The sequence below is a fragment of the Delphinus delphis genome, chromosome 6 (assembly GCF_949987515.2).
Source record: "Delphinus delphis chromosome 6, mDelDel1.2, whole genome shotgun sequence".
Classification (NCBI taxonomy): Eukaryota; Metazoa; Chordata; class Mammalia; order Artiodactyla; family Delphinidae; genus Delphinus; species Delphinus delphis.
In genome coordinates, this window is record NC_082688.1 from 24,216,559 (window position 1) to 24,238,698 (window position 22,140).

The 22,140-nt window shown below is 41.6% G+C and overlaps 2 protein-coding genes across 4 annotated transcripts in view; both read left to right on the plus strand.

The window, feature by feature from the left end:
- TMEM245 (transmembrane protein 245) overlaps window positions 1-8,822 on the plus strand; it is a 103,541-nt gene extending 94,719 nt beyond the window's left edge. Inside the window, exon 18 of one of the 2 annotated variants that reach the window (XR_009519814.1) lies at window positions 3,679-3,726. Coding sequence is in view for 1 of the 2 variants with exons in the window: in XM_060014363.1 (XP_059870346.1) it covers window positions 3,679-3,724 (46 nt within the window). In the remaining variant the exon portion in view is untranslated. Of the gene's footprint in view, window positions 1-3,678 lie in introns of both variants that reach the window. The other variant, XM_060014363.1, reaches the window with a different exon arrangement.
- Window positions 8,823-10,904: 2,082 nt separating this feature from the next.
- Window positions 10,905-22,140, plus strand: part of CTNNAL1 (catenin alpha like 1) — a 58,867-nt gene continuing 47,631 nt past the window's right edge. For both annotated transcript variants that reach the window (XM_060014366.1, XM_060014367.1), the window contains exon 1: window positions 10,905-11,121. In XM_060014366.1, the coding sequence (XP_059870349.1) occupies window positions 10,981-11,121 (141 nt within the window). In that variant the 5' untranslated portion in view covers window positions 10,905-10,980. The remainder of the gene's footprint in view (window positions 11,122-22,140) is intronic.

Below are 22,140 nucleotides of genomic sequence, written 5' to 3' on the forward strand. Positions count from 1 at the left end.
CGTTTTCTTTTCTAGCCATATTGAACTTGTTTAGTTTCCTGGAGTCAGTGAGATCTTTGCACATGTTTTCCCCTCTGTAAAGAATACTACCCCCTTTCTAGCCAAGTCCAGTATCATAACCTTTACTTAAAGTACTCTTCTTTGGAGAAGCATTACTAGAACTCTCTAGACTAGATAAGGTGTCCCTGCTATGTGTTCCCATAGCATCTTCCACTTATCCTAACTTAATACCTATTATATAAATGTGTGTTTGTCTTTCCACTAATTGGTAAGCTTTCTGAAGGTAGGAACTATGTCTAACTCGTTTACAGCTGTGTTACCATTCCTGGCACGGTGTTTGGCAAATAGAAAGTGCTCAATGAAAATTTGATGAATTAATAGATTAGTGAAACCAAGAGCAGATCAGATTAAAAGATTTTTGCAGTATAACTGTGAGGCCGATAAAAAGAGGAGGGGCCATGGTAAACCCCAGCCTTAGAAATTTATTCCAAATTTTTGGAAGGGAAGGAATGTACATAATAGTGATGACATGTGCTCTGTCACAAGATGTGCGGGTGAGGGTCTAGGAAATACACACTTGCTATCCTGAGCCAACGAAAGTAAGTTAAACATCCACAATTTACTCTGCTTCTCTGGGAGGCTGGGAGTCAACAACTCTTGAGTTGTTAAATCAAAAGATTTAAACATTCACATAAATGGATTTTTTAAAATCTCATTGAAACTTTAGGGGAGGCACATCCCAAAATATTTCCAAGGAGCAGAGATTGTAAATGAGAAATCACACTGCACAATCTCCATTGCTCTTAAAGGAACTATAAAATGTTAACAGCAGTCCTCTGTCCCCCCCAGTCTCATGTGGCCCCATTGTGCATTACTTGTTCTTGAGAAATTCTACCACTATGGTTCAAAGGGGCGTAATAATCCTTATGGTATGGGAAAGAATACTGTATTTAGATGGTTTAGGTAGAATATTTGCCATTTTTAGAAATACTGTTAAGGAAATTCCCTGGCAGTCCAGTGGTTAGGACTCGACACTTTCACTGCCGAGGGCCTGGGTTCAATCCTTGGTTGGCGAATTAAGATCCTAAAAGTTGCGCGTCGAGGCCAAAAAAAAAAAAAAAAATCAAAGAAAGCAAGAAGGAAATACTGTCAATGCAATATTTATTCCTTTGTTTCTTCCTAATCTAGAGAGTTACAGATTTATGAGCCCTGCAGATTAGTTAGTACTGTGCCTTTTGATGAGGCCAGAAAGAAATTATTTCTCTATCTCTAGCTTATGGAGTTTGTTTTCCAGGAGATAATTGAGGTTCAGTTAAGATCAGTGTTACTTCTATAGGGTTTTACACACACGTTACCACCACCCCCCACCCCCCCCACCCCCGCCTCCATTCTATTTCTGTTGAGATAGAAAACACTTAGCAACTGTATTCTTAGCTTGCTTCACTTTGTTTTCTTTCTTCTGAGTCCTTCTGGAGACTTTCTTGGCCTGGAGGCAGAATTGAATAGCAGGTATGAATTTCAAGGTCACAGCTAAGCTTACTTGTCAACAGAAAGCAGTCGCCAGGCGAACCACAGTGTTAATGTTATTTCATGCATCTTTGCCCTGAGGCAGAAATTTTCATTCATAATTTAGGGAATTGAAGAGTTAGAGATTCAAATTTGCAGGTATCTTAGAAAGTTGAAAAGATATCAAAGAATGAGTTTACAAACCGTTTTGGGTGTTGGAAAATGCTTTGAAATATTGGCAAGTTTTTGGTTATTGGTTTTAAAGGTTTTCCAGGGCTTCCCAGAATTAAGTGCTACTTGAAATTCATGGAGTCTGAGGCAACTTGTAGCCAGCTTTGCCTATACACAAACGTAACAACAAAAATTTAGGTGAGACTGTGAAAAATAGATATATAAATAAATGGGTAGATAGCTATCTAGAGCAATGGTTCTGGGAGGAGGGTGTGATTTTGCTCCCCTCAGGGGGCGTTTGGCAATGTCTAGAGACATGTTCATCATCACAGCTGTAGTAGGTGGAGGCAGGGATGCTGCTAAATATCTTACAACGCACAAAATGGTCCACAGTGCTGCTGTTGAGAAACCCTGATTTGATGGATGTAGAGATAGATGGATATTAATATATATATATAAAACATTTGTGTCTGTATAAACCTTAGTTTGGGGGAATTTTTCTCCAGGTATAAATAAAAATATTTAAGGAAAGAAATTCATTCCAATTCTTTGACCTATCAGCATATATTCAACATGGGGTTCAGTCATGTCACATATAAACCCTTTCAGAGCCACAGGAACCATAGCCAGGAAGCTTACCCCTTCCTCAGAGCTGTTCCTTCAGATGTAGGGCCTCATGCAGTGAAGGAGCCTTGAGATAACTGAGCATCCTTGAATGTAATCTTTTTTCTGTAACATTTTACCTGTGCCCCTCTTGACATTAAAGTACTTCCTACATTGTGCTAAAGGGTTAGTCTTTAATTTACCTCTGCCCTGCCTGTTGAACCCTCCTAATTGGTGATATTGTTGTAAAACAGCAAGGCACCCTCTATCTAAAAGGATGGTAATAAACTTGTGCTTCATATCTGTATTGGTTAAGATAGATTTGCCTGTATTATAACCAAAAAACAAACTCAAAAAAATCCACCATCAGTAGAACTTAAAATAACAGTGACTTAAATGAGCCAGAAGTTTATTTCTCTCTTGGGTGTAAGAAGTGCAGAGGCAGGCAGATCAGGACTAGTGTGTCTGTTCCACAAACATCCATGCCAAGCTTTGCCCCACCTTAACGCCAGCCTTGGTGTGAGGTCTTTTCATCTAAGATGGGTGCTTGAGCTCATGTTCATTGATAAACTCTGACCTGGCCATGTGGCTGCCAACACAGATGCAGAGCTGGCTGGGTGATATCATCCTAGCTTGGGCATAAAAATTATGTAGCAAAGGCCAACTAGCTATTATAGTCCTAAGGTAGGCACCACAAAGATGCAGCAGACCACCTCCATCCAACCCAGATATTGCCTGCCAATTAGCTACATTTACTTGGCTTGCTTGATGTAGGTTAGAGACGGTACAAGTACAAGGTCATCTGTTGAAAAGACCTACCCCATTTCTCCTGCCCTGAACCACAATCCTCAGAGCTTGGACATTGCTGGGTCAGTTTTCCTATTTTGCAATAAAAGTTATCCTGCTAACGTTTAATCTTTGGTCTCTTAGTGATTTTCTCTTTACCATCATTGTGTCTACTTTCCAGTCAGCAAGAAGGGGGAAGGATTGAAGATTACCCTTCTCTTTTAAGTACACTGCCCAGAAGTCACTCAACACTTCGAATTGGCCAGATCTTAGTCACATGGTCATTAGTTTCAAGAGAGTCTGGGGAAATAGTCTTTTGGATGGACCCTCCAAAAAACTGGAGTTCTTGTTACTAAAGATTGAGAGACAGCTATCAGACTTTGAAACGATACTCAGTGAAAATATCAGGAAAAAAACAGTGACTACATAACCTCATCAAGGCTCTCAAATTATAAAAATAAGATATTCTGTGGCAGTGAATTACTGGTTAGATGCTATTTTTCTTTCCTCCCTCCCTCCCTCCCTTCCTCCCTTCCTCCCCTCCTTCTCTGTGGTTTTATTATTTCCCTTTTTCCGAAAGCAAAACTAATCATTCTGTGTTTCTTCTTAAAGGACTTTCCGTGACATTTCTGAAGATCTGAAGCCTTCAGTAGACTGACTTGGTTTCTAAACCACAGTGATTTCTCTAGGAAATTCAACCTTGACTGTGAGTTTAGCTCAGCTGTGGCTGCCTATCCTTTCAGCGGTGCCTGGCAAACAGAGCCCAGGAAAAGAAGCAGAAGCCTCCTAGCCTTCCATACAGAATGCCCGGACAAGAGAGGACTTGCTGTGCTTTGCATTTTAAAGCACAGCTTTGGAGCTCAGAAATGTGGTTTACTCACTAAACTGTTGCTAAGATGGCTTGAAAAGTTTCAGTTTATAAACTGGTACCATGGCTTGAAATTTTCCCACTTTGGTTATGTATATTACAATATGTATTTATAAAGTTTTTTAAAGAGTCCTAAACTACCTGCTGTATACAGTGTAGTTTTCTCCTGTTTTAAGAAATCTGTCTTTAAACTTTTCTGTGACAGTCACTTTTCCATGAAGAGGGCTTTCACTTTTGAGAATGTAGTTGCTTGAGCGGGAAAAATGAGTCTTCTCCCTTCTTCCACAGTGTATGGTCCTCTCTGTAAGGACGAGCAAATCTTCAGTGTAAGGGCAGGTGGCTTATTTGAAGTTCAGTTAGTTGTATGTTACAACCACAGGAGATCACAGAAAGACCGAAGCTCTTCCTCCCCTTCTCCCTCCATCCGCTACTGCTCTATTGCCAAATTTTTTAAACTTGGCTGACCACATTGAAATTAAATACTTATTAAGCTGCTATTAATGGTAACAGTATGATAGAATTCATGTTGTAATGTTTTTCTTTCCAAATGTTTTAAGAAAAAAATCTCGGGCAGCAGTGCTCCGATCATTAAAAGTATCCCTGTTTCACTATTTGGAATTTGACCAATTAGTTTTATTAGCAGTAAAATTTTATATCTGTGTAGTATTTTCCCATCACTTAGCACAGTGCCTTGCACATAGACTCTTTTTTTTTGTTTTATTTTTTTGGCGGTACGCGGGCCTCTCACTGCTGTGGCCTCTCCCGTTGCGGAGCACAGGCTCCGGACTCGCAGGCCCAGCGGCCATGGCTCACGGGCCCAGCCGCTCCGCGGCATGTGGGATCTTCCCGGACCGGGGCACGAACCCATGTCCCCTGCATCAGCAGGCGGACTCTCAACCACTGCGCCACCAGGGAAGCCCGCACATAGACTCTAGATGAATGCTTGTTGAATTAAATTATGACTTTTAAAATATCTCAGATATCACAATAACCAGCATAGTGCTCTACATTTGACAAAGTCTTTTTGCACATATTATTTCACAAGCACTTCACATCAGCTTTCATATAGCTTCACATTATTTTGCAACAGTTTCACACAGATGGGGAAGGTAAGGTTCAAAAGTGACCAACTCAAAAGTCGTGAAGTTTAGTAAAATTTGACCTCAGATCTTTCTGACTCCACACTCTGCCAACTCTGCTATATTGTAGTGTTTCTTTTAATATCTTACACAATTTTTCCAGTGCTCTGAGGTAGAATAGGTGTCCTGTTCTATCGCATAGACTTGTCCTAGGGTTAATGACAGGGCTGGGACTAGAACCCAGCTCTTAGCTTTGTGCCCTTTCCACTGTGTAAAACAATCTTCAGGCTCTTTCTCTGCCCCCAAAGGAGTATGGAGGAGAAAGAGTTCTTAAGTAACAAAGATTTCATTTTTGGAAAACATTTAAAAGTAGAAATCATATTTTTCTAAAACATCTTCTCATTAAGAAGCATAGTTAATGATAATTACTTTAAATTTATTCTGATATTACTTCAGAAAAACTCCATCTAGGAAAGAGGCTACCTTGAGGTCTCTGTCTGTAGAGTAGACTGTACAGATCTCATATATTTCCTGTGAATCCTTCAACAATTACAATCTGGTATTCCACCAAGTGTTACATTTGGCACTAAGTGGCACTAAGTAACTCATTCTTTTCTTTAATCACTTGTTCATTCATTCATTCAGTAGAACATTGGTTGAGAGTTTGCCAGACTCTAGGTTCTATGCCAGGCACTGTACAGGGTGCTGTAGGGGATAATTCGTAAGAAGGCCTTCTCTCACCTTAAATCTTAGCCAGATCATGTGTATTGCTAAAATTAAAAATTTTGCTTTAAAAGTATTAAGAAAGAAATCAGGTTTGTTTTTGTTAACGGTATACTGATAAGTTTACAGCTGTGATTAGCACGTATTTATGAGAGGCAAACACTATGCACAGTAAGTTAGTGTGCATATACAAATTATGTTCTTCCAAAGTGCTTTTAGCTCTGTAAAGTGATATTGCAAAAATATAAATTTGAGGTAATATATGGCTCTTGCTGGTAGTGTGAATACCAGGTCCTTAGAGGGGGACTCTGAGCCCTAAGAGAATAGTTTAGAGCTGCCAAAATTAGCAATGATGTAGTATCACCCTGAAGTATCAGGAGCAGAGGTGCCCCAGAGCACTCCCCAGTCCTGTCAGGAAACTTGAACTGCCCCAGTACTCCAGCAACAGCCTAAGGACTTGAAGTCCCTGCAGCTGGGGGAGGTGTTCCTGGAACCCTCAGAAACAGAGAGAACATGCCCCCTCAGATACAGTGAGGAGGTTTCACAGATCTTCATAAGGCATTGAGATCAAATGATATGAAAAAGTAGGAGTTTCAAGCTCGAGTCTCAAAGGTGATTCTCAGGATTTGACCCAGAAAGAAGCTTCCTTAGGAACAGATAATGCATTGATGAAGTAGAAGTAGCTTCAGCAAAAACATAGTACAGAAATCCTATCACAATGTCCTGCATTTTATAGCTTTATTAAAGATGAGTTTGAAGGTCACATTCACTACTGAATTGTAAACTGAATGGAGGGGATAAGATCTCCCCACACAGTATGTTCCTCTCTTTTCTGAGAACGACGCGCGGGATTTTCAGATAAACTCCATGTCATGTAAGTCCAGCTTCAGTTCCAAAATTCCTATCACACTCTCTGTTTCTGGAAGTGATCTCTGCCAGACTGCCTTAGATACCAATTTTATTTATTCTTAAGTTTGCAAGGATCCTTAACACGCATTTCCATTAGAGGTGGTTAGCTGGCAGAGTTTTCCCTTGACTTCTGAGACTGGTGCAAATTGACTCTTGATACCCAAGAAGTGTTATTTAAACAAACTAAGTAGCTTTGGAAATAGCCGTTTATTCCATTAAAGGGCTTGCACATGAGGTCCTCTGGCCAATCTTGGTCTTAACAAGAATCTATTGTGACCCATCAGGACTTGCTAGTACCCCTAGTTCCCACTTTGGTTGTATTTAGAGCTTCAGGATGTGTCACTACTGAGCAAGAAATGCTCAGAAATTCAGGCTATGAGGGGTTAGATTAGAGCAAAGTAATTTTAGGTGAGTTATCCAGAGCTTTCAACCTCAAGGTTTATAGGAAAACCCCTACAGTCTCCTCTAAGGGTCTTCCAAGATCCTTACAGAAGTATTAGACTAGGCATTTCACAGTAGAACTATAGCCTCTGGCAACATACTTCCAAATGCTCGTTCCCGCCAAGAACAAGTATTTCTTTGTTTTTTATGTATTTCTTGTCTTTACCCATTTTGCCATTAAAATATATTCATTTCATTAACTTATTGAGGATCTGCAAAAAATATGAATGCTATGTGAAACCACTGAACAGTTAATTTTTTTGGTAGTTCAAAAATAATCAAGAGAATTACAAATCAAGATGTTCTGCCTGCATCCTGGAGTCATAGGAATTCTATGCCAGATGAGCCTTATCCAATTAGGTGATCCTGTCATTTTCTAGAGAAGGAAACAAATCCACAGGTTAAAGTGTCTTTTCTGACCAGTCAGTAACAATTCAGAGCAGAGTAAGTTTTTTTCTCTCAGCCCATTGTTCTACTTCTCTTCCCTTCCTCTTGTAGTTGAGTAGCTTTTGGAAAAATGTGTTCCTTATAGCAGTAGTTGCAAGGGATGTTATTAGATGTTACAAGAGAACAAAAGTGTATGTGGGGTGGGGGGGGGTGGGGACTCCAAGCTCAGTTAAAATTGAGGAATGCTGAGTTTGTTTCCTTTCTGTAGGACTTCGAAGAGTTTTTAATGTGCTCTTATATATTGTGAATTTATAAGGGGACAAAGACTGTGTTTACGAGACTTATTTGACCTTAAACTGCGCCCCATCCTCCTTTTCTCAGAGCGGCTCAGAGGACTCCGTGTCCTTTGGGAAACATGGCTCTCAAAAGTTTACAGGTCTTTTAGAAGACATCCCTAATGGAATTCTGAATGGTACATCCACCATGTAAACCGTAATATATCTCAAAGTTTAGTGAGATGCCAGAAAGAAAACGTATTTGCCATTCAGAGCTATACATCAAGTATAGAGATTCTTTTCTACCTATGGTGTGTAGAATCAGTATTTGTGTTTTGGTTTTGAAAGTTTTTCAAAGATCAATTAGTGTGCAAATACAGTGGTGATATATTGATATTACATTTTAATAATGCTTTTTTGTGTCGCAGTTTATAGTTTTCAGAATGCTTTCATAACAACCCTGTGAGACAGGCAGGTGTAAGTATTATCAGATGAGGCACTGGAGGCTCAGAAAGGTTTTTGTGATTTTCCCCTTAAGTTTATACCACAAAATGATGGAGCCAGAATTCAGTTGCAGAGCTTCTGACTCCAAGTCCAGAATTCTTTACTCCACACCTGGTTTCTTACTTTTTCTTCTAGCTTCATATTTTACTATGAAAGGTATGGAAGCAGATCTTAAACATCATTTTGGCTTCTTGTCAAATACTATTTTTTATGGCAGTGACCCAGAAAGTGTAACTCCAATTGTAGTTATCCCAAAGAAAACCCTTCTTTGTGCTTTGCAGTGCCACTTGTCTAGGTGATTGGAGTGTATTTCAAATACCATTTGATTTTGAAACCAAGATTGGATATATAGTTTTAATTGCTTATGTAACTTCTGGAAAATGTATCATCTTTGCATTCTCAGGCAAAGTAGAGATGGTTTGAAGGTAAAAAAAAGATTATTCAAATACAACAATACATCTTTATTCTCACAAACTCTGTTTCTTAGCTTTAACTTGCTTTGACAACCGACTGATGTAACATCTTTGTAAATGTAAAATATTTATATTTTGAAATAAAATTACTGTGTTGAATGAATCAGGTGGTAAACTTAGTTTCATTTCTGTGGAGAAATTTGGTCTTCAGTGAAGTCAAACTTTCACGAATACATCCATCTCTTAGGCCTTATATCTTGCCTTTTCTTTGACACCAATGCCGACACTGAATTTTTATGAAATATGGGCAACTTACATAAGGGAAGATGTACCTGTGGAGTGGGTGCTGAGCACCTTAAAGAGGTGAAAGGGTCCAAGGCTAAGGCTGGGACCCTCAGAGCCCAGGGGAAGGTGGCTTTGTGGTAGATAAGGAAGTGATGTGGTGGGTGGCTGGGGAGTGAGACTCAAATGAAAAGAAAGTTGAGGGCTTCCCTGGTAGCGCAGTGGTTGAGAGTCCGCCTGCCTATGCAGGGGACACGGGTTCGTGCCCCGGTCCGGGAAGATCCCACATGCCGCGGAGCGGCTGGGCCCGTGAGCCATGGCCGCTGAGCCTGCGCGTCCGGACCCTGTGCTCTGCAAACGGGGGAGGCCACAACAGTGAGAGGCCCGCGTACCGCAAAAAAACAACAAAAAAAAATCCCACACCTCTTTAGGGGGCTTCCCTGGTGGCGCAGTGGTTGAGAGTACGCCTGCCGATGCAGGGCACGCGGGTTTGTGTCCCAGTCCGGGAAGATCCCACATGCCGCGGAGCAGCTGGGCCCGTGAGCCATGGCCGCTGAGCCCGCGCGTCCCGACCCTGTGCTCCGCAACGGGAGAGGCCACAGCAGTGAGAGGCCCGTGTACCTCAAAACAACAACAACAACAAAAAAAAAACAAAAATGAAAAGAAAGTTGGATAAAAGAACCACATGTTTTGCATGAAGAAAACAAACCTAAGGTATAGCTATCTTCAATAGCAAAGATAATCTATGCAGCAGTAGCAGATGGAGTTGAACCCCAAATGGAGGTATTTTAAAACACATCTCAACAGTGCTTGGGAAAGAGCTTTCTGACACCTCGAGCTGGTGTGGTATTCAGCTCATCAATCTGACGTTATAGATGGAGAAAATGATCCTGGCAAAGGTGTAAGGGGTGGGCTAGCCAGCCTCAGATTCAGATTGTTTTCTACTCTTGATAGTTTCTTATTGGCAAATATGCTAGTTCACAAAATATTTCTTCATGCTTCTCAGTCTGTTGCGTAAGCCTAGGACCCTTTCACAGGGTGTGTGCTTCTGTCAGCCTCCCCTGGGTTTGCTTCTGGAAACTTTAGGGTCACAGGTGTCCAGTTCTCCCATCTCCATCACACAGGGGCTCCTTGATTCTTAGCCTTACCCTTAAGTGAGTTTAGTCAGAGTTACACACTAATGATCTTCAGTTACTGAACAGCTGTTGAGAAACTGCTCTGCGCTAGGCATGAGGGCAAAAGTAGTTTTAAAAAGTAATAGTGTTGAGCAGAGGTGAAGTTTTTCCATATGTTCTATTTAATTTCCTTTTGAAGAGTAATTCTGAACAGTAGCCTGAAGATACCCAAATCAGTGTTTTCTTGCCGGGTACCCAGATACTCCTTAAATGATTGCATTATCAAAAGTTTCATCTTCAGTCCAGCTGAAATTGTGAGAAAGATACGGTTAGGAAAAGAGCAGGGTGGAAGGGGGAAATGGGACCTTCTCGAGAAGCTCCAGAAAGACTATAACCTGTAGAATTCCCGTCTTACGGTAAAAGCCCTTCCCTATAGGCTTGACTCTGGTCCCGGTCTACCAGTTAGTTTCAATCCCAGCGCAGCTTCCAGTAATCGCGGGGAAATCGGAGTTAGGACGAGCCACTACTGGGGAGCATGGGAAGCTTCGCTGGGCATGGATGTCTTTGCCCTGGTAAGAGGCCCCGTGGCCGTGGAACGCCCTCAGGTATCTTGTTTCTCTGTTCTAGAGGGGGCGAGACGTGTGCGGAACCCACTAAGGAATGATCTGAGACAGACAGGATGGGGATCGGGGACAGAGGACAGAAGGGGCGGGGCCAGGGTTAGGGGGTGGGGCTGCAGGGCGGACTCCAGACTGGGGCGCTTGGAGGCGGAGAGTGGGCGGGCCCGTGCTGGGGGCGGGCCCGGCGGGGTGGTGCCTCGGGCGGCGCGGGTGCATCGCAGCTGCGGAGCGCAAGCAGGCTGGCGGGTGGCGGGTCCGCAGCGGCACGGCGTCCGGGCTCCGCGACGGGCTGAGGGCCATGGCCGCCTCTCCGGGCCCGGCCGGCGGTGCCGCCGCCGGGGCAGTGCACGGCTCCGGCCCGTTTGGCCTCGCCTTCGACTCCGGACTCGAGATCAAAACTCGCTCAGTGGAGCAGACGCTGCTCCCGCTGGTTTCTCAGGTAAAGCGGCGCGCGCGCGCGGCCCCTGCGTCTCCCTCCGGCCGCGGCCCGCGATGGCGGCGGTCGCTCTCGCGGCAGGGGCCGGGCTGGGCGGGAGGCAGCCGCTGCCCCACATTCCGCGCCAGGACTCCGGCGTCAGTGTCGGACCGCCTGTCTGGGGCTTGAGGACTGGCCTTGGTTGAGGCGGCGGGAGTAGAGACCATCCGAAATCCGGCTGCGGGGCCAAGTGGGCTGAGCAGCAGCGGAGGCTGCGGGGCGGGGAGCCCCGTGCGGACCTGAGTGCCGGCCACAGGTGCGCCGCCCTGCCTCCCCACAGGATCCTCCTCGGGGCTGCAGCACCGGTGGCCCCCGGCTCCCCGAGGCCAGCTCCCCGGGGGCAGAGGGGACCCCCGCGGGGGCTCCGCTGGAGCTTAGGGGCCCTCCTCGCTGCCGCTCTTTAACCCACTGCCCGCACACCTTTGCACCTCCAGTCCAAACCCGGACCGTGGCCAGTCTGGCTGGGGCGTTGCTGCCGGCCTCCAAGTCCAGCGTGCTCTCCTCTCCCCTAGGCCTTTGTCCCTTTCCCCGGAGTGTGAGTCGGCTCGCCAGTCGCCCGTTCACCCCGGGCCACCCGGCCCCTTCACCTTAACCTGTCTGCTCACTTCAGCTGGCTTTTGTCCGGCCTCGGAAGGGTGAAGTGAAGGACCGTCTGATAGTTAATTCGGGTACACATCTTTTTGCCAAATCCCATTTGGGAATGTATGCTTTATTGAATTTATTGGTCCCAACAGAAGTCTGGAATCAGCTAATTGATGCGCGTAGCTTTAGAGAAGTTTTTGTTACTGTGAGCCGAGTTTACGCAGCCTCCGGGCTGGAATTCCTCACCTAGATCTGTTGTGATGTGCTAAGCACTGTGGGAAGTGAAGAATTCTGTGCCTTCAGGAGCTCGTTGCAGGTGTGACTCACAACAAGACTGTTAACATCTTGATGCTTCACGTTAGCATTGCCAAGATTTTACAGGTAGAAGGAATCTTAAAGGTTATCTGATGCTAAATTTAAAAATTCTTACAGCATCCTTCACACCTGGTCACCAGTCCCCTGCTTAAACATGCTCAGTGATGGGGAGCCTGTAGCTATTGCATAGAATTTCCAATGCTATCTGTTCTCCATCCCAGCCCTGCAGATATTTGAAAACAGCAGTGGTACATGTCCCTAGATTCCTGTTATGCTGATTAAATAAACAGCCCCATTTTCTTCACCTGTGCTCATTTTAGCCTGGCTAACAGAACAGTGAATGAATAACCTTGACACTCCCCATCCTCCTTCCCTTCCAGGTCTGAAAGAAGCACTGACAGGTGGGATGAGTTGAGGATTAGTTAGTGATGTCTGCACTGCCCCTCCCACAAAAGAATACCACTACCACCACCAGCACAACCACAACACAAAATGAAAAATACTGGAGTAGTTTTAAGAGAGAGAGTTAAGAGAGTGGTATTTTATCCATTTTTCTTTTTTTTAACAATCCAAATATAATGCTTACTATGCGCTAGGCCGTGCTCTAAGCACTTTATACATATTAATTCATTTAATTCTCATAACAATCTTGTGAGGTAGAGATGTTTATTCTCATTATATGAATGAGGAAACTGAGGAATAATGAGGTTAAGTGACTTGTAGTGGGACTTTCACCTGTAAATGTCGAACTGGAGTTTGAATCCAGGCAGCCTGGTCCCAGAGTCTGTGCTGCTAGCTACACCATATTTGTTCTCCCTAGAGATTGGGGGCGGTGATGAGGTCAGCCAGTAGTAGGTACAGAGAAGAGAGTCCACAGTGGAAAAACAAGCTGGAAGGTTGTTGTAATCTGGAGAAATGGTAACTTTTCACAGTATCACTGCTAAAAATGTATGCTAGAGTTCTGCATTGTGTAATTCTGGGGTAAGAGAGGGTGGAGAGAGTAGGAGAGTGGAGGAGGAAATGTGAATTGGCTGCTGAGAGTTAACTAGAGGTCAATGCCAGAGGGGGAAAATGCCAGCTTTTTTTTTTTCTTTTCCTTCCCTGTTAAAGACTCATTCAGGGCCATAGCTGAGGTTCTGCATTCCACACAGTATGTGTCCACAGCTGTATCTTTAGCATTATTATAACTGATATTCCTAATGATTAACTGTACTCAACAACAAAAAAGTTAACTTATGCTTAAAATCAAGACATATATAAAGCATGGCCAGAACACTCACAAAGCAGTTAAGTGTGAAATACAGCTTAGAATGATTTTTAAGTTTTAGTGAGTGTTAGTGGATTAAAGTGCAGCTCTCTAGAAAACTCGTGTCCAGGAGTCTCATTTTCTAAGGATACGGCATTATTATCCAACTCATGTTTTACCACCATATCCACAAGAATAAGTTTAAGCTTTTCAGGCAAGCATTTGTTGTAAGCTTTCTAGTTGCTACTCTGTGGGACTTGTATTCTAGTTGGGAGACGGGGCAGGTACAGAATAGCACATGGCAAGTGTCAGATGAGCATCATCCGTAGTAAATGCTCTAAGAGCTCAGAGCAGGTGTGGATGAGTCAGCAACAATGCCCTCGAGGAGACAGGGTCTTGAGGTGAACAGGTAGGGCTAGCCTTGTACCGCTTAGTCAGTTTTAAGCAGAGTTTCTACTCTGATATCATTTAACCTCTTCTGACTCTCCAGGTAAAAAGTTCTGGGTTCAATGGCCTTATTCTAGGAATGCAGCATCAGTATTAGACAAATATATATATACAATTTTCTGCGTTTACATATTAGAAGAGATCCATGTTCTTAGCAATAGATGCAGAATAGCTTCAGTTAAATTCAACTTCTAATCATGATAAGGAGCACATAGTAAACTAGTAATAGAAGAAAACTTCCTTAACCTGATAAAGAGTACCTACAGAAAACCTATAGTTAACATCACAGCAACAAGTCAAATTTAAAATAAACATTTCCGGGGCTTCCCTGGTGGCACAGTGGTTGAGAGTCCGCCTGTCGATGCAGGGGACACGGGTTCGTGCCCTGGTCTGGGAAGATCCCACATGCCTTGGAGCAGCTGGGTCCGTGAGCCATGGCCGCTGAGCCTGCGCGTCCGGAGCCTGTGCTCTGCAACGGGAGAGGCCACCACAGCAATGAGAGGCCCGCATACCGCAAAAAAAACAAACAAACAAAAAAAACCCAAAAACATTTCCTTTAAACTAGAAGTGAGAGGAGGGATATCTGCTCTCATAGCTTCTATTCAATTGTACTGTAAATCGTAACCAGTGGAACAAGACAAGAAGCGAAAGGTATAAAGGTAGGAAAGGAAAAATCAAAATATAATTATCTACATAGAAAACTGGAGTCTACAAATAAATTATAAAAGTTAGGAAGTTTAGTAAGTTCATTGAATGTAGGCTTCTAAAGTCAACTGCTTTTCTTTCTAATAACAAACAGAAAAGTCATCCTAAAACATGATACCAGTTAGAATAAAACTGACAGCAAAATATGTGTATATATGTGTATAACAAAAGAGAGGCCAAACTTCATGAAGAAAATTTAAAAATTTTATGGAAAGCCAAAGTAGAGCTAAATAAATGGGAGAAAAGTACCATATGCTCCTGGCTAGATTGACTTGATATTATTTACATATCAATTTCCCCTATTGATATGTAAATTTAATGCAATTCCAATGAAAATTTCAACAGGATTTTTTTAGTAGAATTTGATAAAAGTAATTCTAAAATTTGTATGAAAGAGCAAATAGCCAAGAATAGCCAGAAGAGAAACAAGGTGGGTGGACTTGCTCTACCAGATTTCAAGTCTTATTATAAAGCTAGAGTGATTAAGACAATGTGGGTCTAAGAACAGAGATGGACAAATAGACTAGTGAAACAGAATAGAGAATCTAGAAACAGATCCACACGTATACAGAAACTTGATAATTCACAGAATTGGCACTGCTCGTCAGTGGGGAAAGGAAGAACTTTTTAAAAAATGGGAACAATTGGTTATCTGAATAGAAACACATGATATTGAATCCCAATTCCAAATGGATTAAAAATATCAATATGAAAGGAAAAAACTTAAAACACTTTTAGGGAAAAAAATTGGGCAATATCTTCACCACCTCACGGTGGGAAAAGATTTCTTAATACACTGAAAGTATAAACCCTAAGCAAAAATTAATACATTTGCTCCATTAAAATGGAGAATTGGACTTCCCTGTTGGCACAGTGGTTAAGAATCTGCCTGCCAATGCAGGGGACATGGGTTTGAGCCCTGATCTGGGAAGATCCCACATGCCGTGGACCACCTAAACCCATGCGCCACAACAAGAGAAGCCACCACAATGAGAAGCCCGCACACCGCAACAAAGACCCAAGGCAACCAAAAGTAAAAATATAATAAATAAAAAAAAAAAAAGGAGAATCTTTGTTCATCAAAGTTGAAAGGATAAGCCTTAAAGTGGGAGAATATGATTGCAACACAAATAACCAACAAATGATTGGTAGCACCCAGGATAAATAAAGGACTCCAATGAATCAAAAATAAGATTACCCATTAAAAATTGGTAAAATGAATACTCATCTTGTAGAAGAGGAAACAGATGTCTAAAAGATATGTGAAAAGATGCTCAACTTTATTAGAAGTCAGTGAAGTATAAGTTAAAGCTGCAGTGAGAACAAGTGTTGGTGAGGAATGTGGAGTTGATGGAAATGTCAATAGTACAACAGTTTTGGAAACCAGTTTGATGTAATAAAGTTCAAGGTGGGTATTACCTAAGGCCCAGGAATTTCACTGTTAAATCCATACCCCTAGAGAAAATCCTGCACGTGTATTAGAGACATAGATTGGAATGTTGATAGTCTTTTTACTTCTAATGGCTCCAAACTGGAAACTACCCAAACGTCTTTTAGCAGTAGGATGTTTAAATAAAATGTGCTAAGTTCATACGAGATACTATGCAGCAGTGAAATGAATAAACCATAGCTATAATTATCAATATGGATGAATCTCAAAAGCATAATGTTAAGGAAAAAAAATTAAAGGTTCAAAACAGGCAAAACAAAACCATACATCATTTAAGGATATAACATACGCAATAGTTATAATAAGGGAATGATGAGCACAAAATCAGAGCAGTGGTTTCCTCTGGGGCGGGGGATGAGGGGGTGATGTAGAAAGGGAGGGGCCCCCAGGGCGCATGGGTTGTCAGAGGTGCTGCTAATGTTTTCTTAAGCTTGGTGGTAGGTTTGTTATGTCTTCCTTTCATTTCTTTAAATGGTATACATACATGTTCTATACGCTCATTTGTTGTATATTTCCTAATTCAGATGATTTTTTAAAAGCCCTGGGCTAAGTCGCAAGCACATTTTCTACAGAGCAGCTCCCCACCTTCTTTAATAATCACTTTATTCTTCCTGTCAAAATTCCCACTCCCAGTCTTACAATGCTTTTATCCAAGGAAGGGAAGAGGGATATCTGCCACACAGCTCCACCCTGGTGTGGAATGTTATTCTACCACCCACTAGTCTTTTCCTGTCTGTGATAGATTTACTTCACTCACCGTAATACAGACCCTTTAATTAATCTCCAGGGTAGCTCCCCTGTCTTCCCATTTCTCTCTGCGTTGTCCTGGAAGCTTCTTAGGATCTTTGTCTCACTAAGTTGGAGATGAATACATATGGCACTCTGCTGATTTGTGTATGTGAATATATGTGTTTTTAATTGCAAAGGAAAAACACATAAATAGTGTATAAAGAGAGTGAAAGTGCCCTTTTTCCTGCTTTTAAAGACCTCCTCATGATTCGGTGTGTTTTCTTCCATACTGGTTGCTATAGCTGATTAGCTGATTTTTCTATCTAATAATTTTGAGAATTTACTAATGAGTTAAGCCCAGGGATGAACTTCTCTCTCCTGGGCTGACTCCCTTGTTTTTCAGGTCCCAGGGAATTAAATAAAGCTTTGTTCTTTTATCTGGCCTACCTTTTTTTTTTTTTTTCTCCCTGGGTCTTCACTTGCTTTCTTATCTTCCCACAAAATAAGTAAACTAAGATAATCCATTTCAATCAAGAGATTACTGTCAGTTATTCTAGAAAATAAGAATAACATCACAAACAAGGGGAAAGAACAGAGATTCTAGAAATGTGAAAAGGGCAATATCTAATCATTATGTAATGCTTACTAAATACCAGACACTATTCTAAGTACTTTATTTACATATACTAATTTATTCCCCACAATGACCTTATGAGATGGGTACTGTTATTACTCCTGTTTTTACAGATGAGAACACTGAGTCACAGAAAGGTTAGATAACTTGCTATATAATCATATGACAGAGCCAGAACTCAAACCCAGGCAGAGTGACGCCAGAATTCATGCTCTTAACTGCTAGGCTATACTTTGTCGGCGATGAGAACTTCTTGACACCCTTTGTTAGAAGGTATCAAGTAGGTCCGGGTTCTTACTCTTTTATTCCACAGGAGAGTTCTTCAATATATCAGATCCTCTTTCTTCCCCATGGGATACCTTCTCTGCCCTCTTTTCCAGTTCATTCAGACATTCTCTACACTCTGGTGTTAGGGCAACTCTAGGTTGTGACTCCCAATTTAATATGCCTCCTATTTTTGCAGAATAATAGCTAAAATTTTATTTGGCACATTCAAGGCAATTTTACCAGCTGTCAGTCTCCTGATTTTTTTTTTTAAAGTCTTTATTGGAGTATAATTGCTTTACAATGCTGTGTTAGTTTCTGCTGTATAACAGAGTGAATCAGCTATATGCATACATATATACCCATATCCCCTCCCTCTTGCATCTCCCTCCCACCCTCCCTATCCCACCCATCTAGGTGGTCACAAAGCACCGAGCTGATCTCCCTGTGCTATGCCGCTGCTTCCCACTAGCTGTCTGTTTTACATTTGGTAGTGTATGTATGTCAGTGCCACTCTCTCACTTCATCCCAGCTTACCCTTCCCCCTCCCCATATCCTCAAGTCCATTCTCTATGTCTGTGCCTTTATTCCTGTCCTGCCCCTAGGTTCATCAGAACCATTTTTTTTTTAAGATTCCATATATATGTGTTAGCATATGGTATTTGTTTTTCTCTTTCTGACTTACTTTACTCTGTATGACAGACGCTGGGTCTATCCACCTCACTACAAATAACTCAGTTTCATTTTTTTTATGGCTGAGTAATATTCCATTGTATATATGTGCCACATTCATCGTTGATGGACACTTAGGTTGCTTCCATGTCCTGGCTATAGTAAATAGAGCTGCAATGAACATTGTGGTACATGACTCTTTTTGAATTATGGTTTTCTCAGGGTATATGCACAGTAGTGGGATTGCTGGGTCATATAATAGTTCTATTTTTAGTTTTTTAAGGAAACTCCATACCGTTCTCCATAGTGGCTGTATCAATTTACCTTCCCACCAACAGTGCAAGGGAGTTCCCTTTTCTCCACACCCTCTCCAGCATTTATTGTCTCTAGATTTTTTGATGATGGCCATTCTGACTGGTGTGAGATGATATCTCATTGTAGTTTTGATTTGCATTTCTCTAATGATTAGTGATGTTGAGCATTCTTTCATGTGTTTGTTGGCAATCTGTATTATCTTCTTTGGAGAAATATCTATTAAGGTCTTCTGCCCATTTTTGGATTGGGTTGTTTGTTTTTTTGTTATTGAGCTGCATGAGCTGCTTGTAAATTTTGGGGGTTAATCCTTTGTCAGTTGCTTCATTTGCAAATATTTTCTCCCATTCTGAGGGTTGTCTTTTGGTCTCGTTTATGGTTTCCTTTGCTGTGCAAAAGCTTTTAAGTTTCATTAGGCCCCATTTGTTTATTTTTATTTCCATTTCTCTAGGAGGTGAGTCAAACTGGATCTTGCTGTGATTTATGTCATAGAGTGTTCTGCCTATGTTTTGCTCTAGGAGTTTGATAGTGTCTGGCCTTACATTTAGGTCTTTAATCCATTTTGAGTTTATTTTTGTGTATGATGTTAGGAAGTGTTCTATTTTCATTCTTTTACATGTAGCTGTCCAGTTTTCCCAGCACCACTTACTGAAGAGTCTGTCTTTTCTCCACTGTATATTCTTACCTCCTTTATCAAAGATAAGGTGACCATATGTGCCTGGGTTTATCTCTGGGTTTTCTATCCTGTTCCATTGATCTATATTTCTGTTTTTGTGCCAGTACTATACTGTCTTGATTACTGTAGCTTTGTAGTATAGTCTGAATTCCTCTGGCTCCGTTTTTCTTTCTCAAGATTGCTTTGGCGGGGCTTCCCTGGTGGCGCAGTTGTTGAGAGTCCACCTGCCGATGCAGGGGACACAGGTTCGTGCCCTGGTCCAGGAGGATCCCACTGCGGCTGGGCCCGTGAGCCATGGCTGCTGAGCCTGTGCGTCCGGAGCCTGTGCTCCACAACGGGAGAGGCCACAACAGTGAGAGTCCCGCGTACCGCAAAAACGATTGCTTTGGCTATTCGGGGTCTTTTGTGTTTCCATACCAATTGTGCAATTTTTTATTCTAGTTCTGTGAAAAATGCCATTGGTAGTTTGATAGGGATTGCATTGAATCTGTAGATTGCTTTGGGTAATATGGTCATTTTCACTATGTTGATTCTTCCAATCCAAGAACATGGTATATCTCTCCATCTGTTTGTATCATCTTTAACTTCTTTCATCAATGTCTTATAGTTTTCTCCATCTCCCTCTGCTATATTTTGGAAGAGTTTTAGAAGGAAGGGTGTTAGCTCTTCTGTAAATGTTTGATAGAATTTGCCTGTGAAGCCATCTCGTCTTGGGCTTTTGTTTGTAGGAAGATTTTTAATCACAGTTTCAATTTCAGTGCTTGTGATTGGTCTGTTTATATTTTCTATTTCTTCCTGGTTCAGTCTCGGAAGGTTGTGTTTTTCTAAGAATTTGTCCATTTTTTCCAGGTTGTCCATTTTATTGGCATATAGTTGCTTGTAGTAGTCTCTCATGATCCTTTGTATTTCTGTAGTGTCAGTTATTACTTCTTCTTTCTCATTTCTAATTCTGTTGATTTGATTCTTCTCCCTTTTTTTCTTGATTAGTCTTGCTAATGGTCTATCAATCTTGTTTATCTTCTCAAAGAACCAGCTTTTAGTTTTATTGATATTTGCTATTGTTTCTTTCATTTCTTTTTCACTTATTTCTGATATGATCTTTATGATTTCTTTCCTTCTGCTAACTTTGGGTTTTTTTTTTTTTTGTTCTTCTTTATCTAATGCTTTAGGTGTAAGATTAGGTTGTTTATTTGAGATGCTTCTTGTTTCTTGAGGTAGGATTGTACTTCCCGCTTAGAACTGCTTTTGCTGCGTCCCATAGGTTTTGGGTTGTCGTGTTTTCATTGTCATTTGTTTCTAGGTATTTTTTGATTTCCTCTTTGATTTCTTCAGTGATCTCTTGGTTATTTAGTAGCCTATTGTTTAGCCTTCATGTATTTGTATTTTCTACAGATTTTTTCCTGTAATTGATACCTAGTCTCATAGTGTTGTGGTCAGAAAAGATACTTGATATGATTTCAGTTTTCTTAAATTTACCAAGGCTTGATTTGTGACCCAAGATATGGTCTATCCTGGAGAATGTTCCATGAGCTCTTCAGAAGAAAATATATTCTGTTGCTTTTGGTTGGAATGTCCTATAAATATCAATTGAGTCCATCTTGTTTAATGTGCCATTTAAGCTTGTGTTTCCTTATTTATTTTCATTTTGGATGATCTGGCCATTGGTGAAAGTGGAGTGTTAAAGTCCCCTACTTTTGTTGTGTTACTGTCAATTTCCCATTTTATGGCTGTTAGCATTTGCCTTATGTATTGAGGTACTCCTGTGTTGGGTGCAAAAATATTTACAATTGTTTTATCTTCTTCTTGGATTGATCCCTTGATCATTATGTAGTGTCCTTCTTTGTCTCTTGTAATAGTCTTTATATTAAAGTCTATTTTGTCTGATATGAGAATTGCTATTCCAGCTTTCTTTCGATTTCCATTTGCATGGAATATCTTTTTCCATCCCCTCACTTTCGGTCTGTATGTGTCCCTAGGTCTGAAGTGGGTCTCTTGTAAACAGCATATGTATGGGTCTTGTTTTTGTATCCATTCAGCCAGTCTGTGTCTTTTTTTGTTTTTTTTTTTTTTGTGGTACGCGGGCCTCTCACTGTTGCGGCCTCTCCCGTTGCGGAGCACCGGCTCCAGACGCGCAAGCTCAGCGGCCATGGCTCACGGGCCCAGCCGCTCCGCGGCACGTGGGATTCTCCCGGATCGGGGCACGAACCCGCGTCCCCTGCATCGGCAGGCAGACTCTCAACCACTGCGCCACCAGGGAAGCCCCAGTCTGTGTCTTTTGGTTGGAGCATTTAATCCATTTACATTTAAGGTAATTATTGATATGTATGTTCCTGTTACCATTTTCTTAATTGTTTCAGGTTTGTTTTTGTAGGTCATTTCCTTCTCTTGTGTTTCCCAGTAAGAGCAGTTCCTTTAGCATTTGTTGTAAAGCTGGTTTGGTGTTACTGAATTCTCTTAACTTTTGCTTGTCTGTAAAGGTTTTAATTTCTCAATCGAATCTGAATGAGATCCTTGCTGGGTAGAGTAATCTTGGTTGTAAGTTTTTCCCTTTCATCACTTTAAATATGTCCTGTCATCCCTTCTGGTTTACAGAGTTTATGCTGAAAAATCAACTGATAACCTTATGGGGATTCCCTTGTATATTATTTGTTGCTTTTCCCTTGCTGCTTTTGATATTTTTTCTTTGTATTTAATTTTTGATAGTTTGATTAATATGTGTCTTGGTGTGTTTCTCTGTGCATTTATTCTGTATTGGACTCCCTGTGCTTCCTGGACTTGATTGACTATTTCCTTTACCATGTTAGGGAAGTTTTGGACTATAATCTCTATCAATATTTTCTCAGACCCTTTCTATTTCTCTTCTTCTTCTTCTATTTTTTTTGCGGTATGCGGGCCTCTCACTGTTGTGGCCTCACCCATTGCAGAGCACAGGCTCTGGACGTGCAGGCTCA